The sequence below is a fragment of the Engraulis encrasicolus genome, chromosome 5 (genome assembly GCF_034702125.1).
Source record: "Engraulis encrasicolus isolate BLACKSEA-1 chromosome 5, IST_EnEncr_1.0, whole genome shotgun sequence".
Taxonomy (NCBI): domain Eukaryota; kingdom Metazoa; phylum Chordata; class Actinopteri; order Clupeiformes; family Engraulidae; genus Engraulis; species Engraulis encrasicolus.
The window spans coordinates 52,196,795-52,201,794 of NC_085861.1; the positions used below are offsets into that span (position 1 = coordinate 52,196,795).

A 5,000-nucleotide genomic window follows, 5' to 3' on the forward strand; every position below is an offset into this window, starting at 1 on the left:
ATCCCTGAACAACTAATTGAGCATCAAAACATCAAAAAATAACACAGCAAAATAAACCCCATATAAACCGATGCAAGGCCAGAGAGACTAGATCTTTATGTTTCGTAACCCAATTAACCATTGCTATGTTTAGTCAAGGTCACTCTCTTCTGCTAATGTCCTCCTAGCACCGTCGCATCAGAGAGTAGACACAACACAACAAGGCCGCTTTCATAACTGTGTTTTTCTCATGCTGATGGACGCATTAGATGCATTAGTTACATTAGCAGGCGAGCTTCACGCAGCATTTTCGACGGCCTTTCAAAGCTACTGAGCTGTGACTAAATCCAGCTGTAATGGTGACTAAGGAGATGGACTATGGTGAAAAATGTACAACAACTCTGCTTTTCTTTACTGTTGGTTAGGGGCGTCAGCTTTCAAGTATTTGTCACAAGGCATGATACAATTTGGAATATGTTTTGAAACACTCCTTAGGCTAACACAACACTACTAAGAACATTTTGAGAAGTAGAGCATTTCTCTCTAGCTGGAATAAGAAACATGTGATTGTCGTGACAGTGTGTATTACAATCTGTATTACAACATCATTACAACATCACGACATTACAACATTACAATATCCAGGCCATTGCTGGATAAATAAAAAAATGCATATGTAACAAGTGAACAGCTCTCGAGTAAAGGGTTCATGAAATTGGAAATGGAAATTTGCCTTTTCGACATGAGAAAAACTTACTTGATGTTTCTTTGATTTGTAAGATGTAATAGGGTCCCTGTTATTACATTGCATTACATTTAACTGACACATTTATCAAAAGCAACTTACCGATGAGTTTGTTGCTACCAGAACTCCAATGTCAATGACCTAGTTGTAAATGTCTTACTAAACATTTGATGTAATATCATAGCATGCAGTGTAGTACTATGCTAGACAAGTTTTTGATTTTGTTTTCAACAATCAGTAAGGCTAATCCCACTGGTGGAACATTGCGTATTTTGAGGCTACAACCTTGCGTGTGTTGTGGGCATCAGAGGGGCATCATTTTTGGTGTGGAAGAAGGAGACAGTGAGGGATGTCAATACCACTTTTTTCATGGACCTAAATTTGCCCCACTATTTTTTTCCCCAAACATAATGCAAAAATAGGATACCCAATCAATTATTCACACGTATGTCCCCACCACTTTCCAAACCGAACGTACCCTATTGACAGTACACAAACACACACACACTGACTGACCTGTTGGCCTGCGTGGTGAACACGCCCAGCACAGCGGGCCTCTGGTTAACCTGCATGACGTTGGTGAGCGACTGGAGAACATCGAAGTAGAAGAATGAGTCTCCCGGGACCGAACAGTTGAGGCGTGCCTTCAGGAACGACGTCCAGTAACGCTCCAGAACCCGCGGAGAACCGCCGTTGTCGTTCTTGCAGACCCGGGCCACTCGGGAGAACACCACCTGTGTATGTGTGTGTGTGTGTGTGTGTGTGTGTATGTGTGTGTGTGTGTGTGTGTGTGTGTGTGTGTGTGTGTGTGTGTGTGTGTGTGTGTGTGTGTGTGTGTGTGTGTGTGTGTGTGTGTGTGTGTGTGTGTGTGTGTGTGTGTGTGTGTGTGTGTGTGTGTGTGTGTGTTTTGAGGGGAAAGAGATTGCATTGTACTGTAAGTGTGTAGCGGTTGCCAAGGGCATTGTAGTTGTCGCTGGACTTCAATGAAGTCAAACAAGACTTTGCCCACGGCAGGACATGAAAAATGTTGTACAAAAATCTCTTTCACTTGTCCATCTGTTTCTCTGGCACTTTGTGTGGTGTGGTGTGGCTGGCTTCGCGTACCTTGCCCAAAGCCGTGTATTCCACTGCAATCTCGCTGAAGAAGAAGTACACATAGTTCCCGTACTCGATGGCATGGAGAAAATGGGGCTCTAAGAAACAAAGTGTAAAGAAAGAACAAAATAACACACACAAAAATAATCATTAGCTTGCTTGCTTCTGTATCTTTTGGGCTTTTGAGCTATTGCCTGGAACACAGACAGAGGCAGCTGAAAACTGATCGTTTTGTGTGTGTGTGTGTGTGTGTGTGTGTGTGTGTGTGTGTGTGTGTGTGTGTGTGTGTGTGTGTGTGTGTGTGTGTGGGTGTGTGTGTGTGTGTGTGTGTGTGTGTGTGTGTGTGTGTGTGTGTGTGCGTGTGTGTGTGTGTGTGTGTGTGTCTGTGTGGGTGTGTGTGGGTGTGTGTGTGTGGCACACACTGTGTGCATGCACGCAAACTTTGTGTCTGCAGTGTGCATTCACTGGTCTACTGTATGTCTCTGTGTGACAAAGGGTAGAGTACAGTTGACCGTGTCATGCGACCCCCTTCACACAACTCACCATGGAGCTGTGTGTGTGCGTGCGCGCGCGTGTTTGTGTGTGTGTGTGTGTGTGTGTGTGTGTGTGTGTGTGTGTGTGTGTGTGTGTGTGTGTGAGAGAGTGTGTGTGCGTGTGTGCATGCGTGCGTTTACCCGACTGTCTCACCTCGGAGCCACTTGGAGTCATATTTCACGGTGCGCAGGACAGGACTGCTGTCTCCTAGGCTGCGGTAGATCACCGCGTCGCTGGCCAAGAAATCGGTCATGGTGGCCGAGTAGAAATCCCCACCTGCAAAGTGTGACCAAATGTTGTAGCTGTAGCATTTAGGAACGTACCGGGACACTGGAAATGTTCAACGCGAGCCCACTTGCCGGATGAGGGAGTTTTATTTATTACTTTTTATTTCCCTCCTCAAACCATGACATGGGGTGGGGGGGTTGTAAGTTTGTGTGTGTGTGTGTGTGTGTGTGTGTGTGTGTGTGTGTGTGTGTGTGTGTGTGTGTGTGTGTGTATGTGTGTGTGTGTGTGTGCGTGTGTGCGTGCGTGTGTGCGCGTGTGAGAGAGACAGAGACAGAGAGACAGGGGGGGAGAGGGGAGAGAGAGAGAGTGAGAGAGAGAGAGAGAGAGAGAGAGAGAGAGAGAGAGAGAGTGAGAGTGAGAGTGACAGAGAGAAACTTTGTGTGTGTCTGGCCGAGTGTGTGGGCATGCGAGACACACAATAATTGTGCGCACACACACAACATTTTGAGTGTGTGTGTGTATGTGTACGCGCGTGCGTGCGTGCGTGCGCGTGAGCGAGAGCGACTGGAGAGGCCTATTTTCACTGTGTCTAATCAACCACTGACCTTTCATGGAGGACTACGAGCACAATAAGGCTGGCTGAACTTTGTATAAATGTCACTGGAATATTGGCAAAGATAAAGGCAGGTGTCGTGTTGCTCTTTCTCCCCCCTCCCTCCCTCCTCTCGCCCACTCACCAGCGAAGAGGCCAACGTTGGACTGGCGCGACTCGAAGGGGCAGCGCGCCTGGCCCACCACCTCCTCCCCGACCTGCTCCAGAGTGGACATCTGGGGAAAGAGCACAGCAGCACAGACGTTAAGACAGCTTTAATAGCTTTCAGCTTTCTCCTGTCAGACCACGCTGAACCTCCGAAAACAGTCCAGTTTTGAAGAAACAACAGTAGCTCTAAAAAGTTATTTTGAAGAAATGCTAAGTGGCACACCGGGAAACTTTAGAATCATGACAGAGAACCTTCGACTGACATTGCCAGCTTGAAAGCATTTTTCATTCTTTGACAGTAAAAACCACTAACCTTTATCCAAAAAAATGAGCCACACACATGCACACACAAACGCACGAGAATGCACGAGTACACACACACACACACACACACGCACACACACACACACACACACACACACACACACACACACACACACACACACACACACACACACACACACACACACACAGTAATGTGCATAGCCTTGAAACATCCATATTGCAGTCGTATTTTTCACTGACGGTCACAGAGCATAGCGCGGTCGCAGCAGACTGATCTTCGGGGCCGAGGTTAATTTGTTGTTGTTCATGCACAACAGGTTTCTGAATAATGGCACTGTCATGTTGCCAGCAATGCAGAAGGCTGGGGTTGGAGGGGATGGCGTGGGTGGTTTCACCTCATTGGCGGACGTTTAGCTGGTGGTGGGGCAATCCGGTTTCACGGCTCTGCCCCGTACCACATCACGCCATACCGTGCCACACATCACCACGCCACACCACACGGTGCTCCGGCCACACAGGAAGTGTGAAGGCATGTGCGTGCCAGGCGTGCTGGGTGACCGTATAGCACAGGGCGCTGGCCCGCGGTGGCATCTGAGTGACGCCTGGACACGACCATGGCTGCCAATGTAAAAAACGGGCATCGTTTGTCTACTGTCAGTGGGAGGGAGCGTGTGTGTGTGTGTGTGTGTGTGAGTGTGTGTGTGTGTGTGTGTGTGTGTGTGTGTGTGTGTGTGTGTGTGTGTGTGTGTGTGTGTGTGTGTGTGTGTGTGTGCGTGTGTGTGTGTGTGTGTGTGTGTGTGTGTGTGTGTGTGTGTGTGTGTGTGTGTGTGTGTGTGTGTGTGTGTGTGTATGTTGTACTGTATGAGTATGTGTGTATAAATGCCAGTCGACATAGCGCTGCAACTGAGCCCGTGAATGGTGCAGCTACACCACCTGCATGTGCGACCACCAGTCAGCGTTCACACCCCTGCCTCCTCACTACGGGAACACAGCACCGGCCGTCTGTTGGACGGGATGTGGGGCGGGAGGGGGAGCCGGGGGCGAGGGGGTAGGTGTGAATGTCCTGGAGAGGAGTAAGGGTAGGGGGAGAGGGGGAGAGGGGGGACTGGACGAGCAGAAAGAGGGCATGTGGCCGAGAGCTATCGTTTTTCCATGGAAAATGCATCCCATGCAAAGTGAAAAAACACATGCGCTCCTGAAGACGGACTGTGCAATGTGATTCACGCTTCCTGGCTGCGTTTCGACTTTTCTGCAGTCACAGCCACTAGGCCAGTTTTTTCCAACCAGGAGTACAGGGAGGACACAAAAACACTGAGAGAAATACAGAGACAGAGACAGAAAAGAAAAATAGAAACACACAGACACAGAAAGAAA

The 5,000-nt window shown here is 48.5% G+C and overlaps 1 protein-coding gene across 3 annotated transcripts in view; it reads right to left on the reverse strand.

Annotated features, from left to right (window-relative positions):
- Positions 1–5,000, reverse strand: part of sema6e (sema domain, transmembrane domain (TM), and cytoplasmic domain, (semaphorin) 6E) — a 185,146-nt gene that overhangs the window by 40,724 nt on the left and 139,422 nt on the right. For all 3 annotated transcript variants that reach the window (XM_063199712.1, XM_063199711.1, XM_063199713.1), the window contains 4 exons: positions 3,319–3,409; positions 2,507–2,629; positions 1,829–1,917; positions 1,241–1,458 (listed from right to left, as the gene is read on the reverse strand). In XM_063199712.1, coding sequence (XP_063055782.1) covers positions 1,241–1,458; positions 1,829–1,917; positions 2,507–2,629; positions 3,319–3,409 — 521 coding nt within the window. The remainder of the gene's footprint in view (positions 1–1,240; positions 1,459–1,828; positions 1,918–2,506; positions 2,630–3,318; positions 3,410–5,000) is intronic.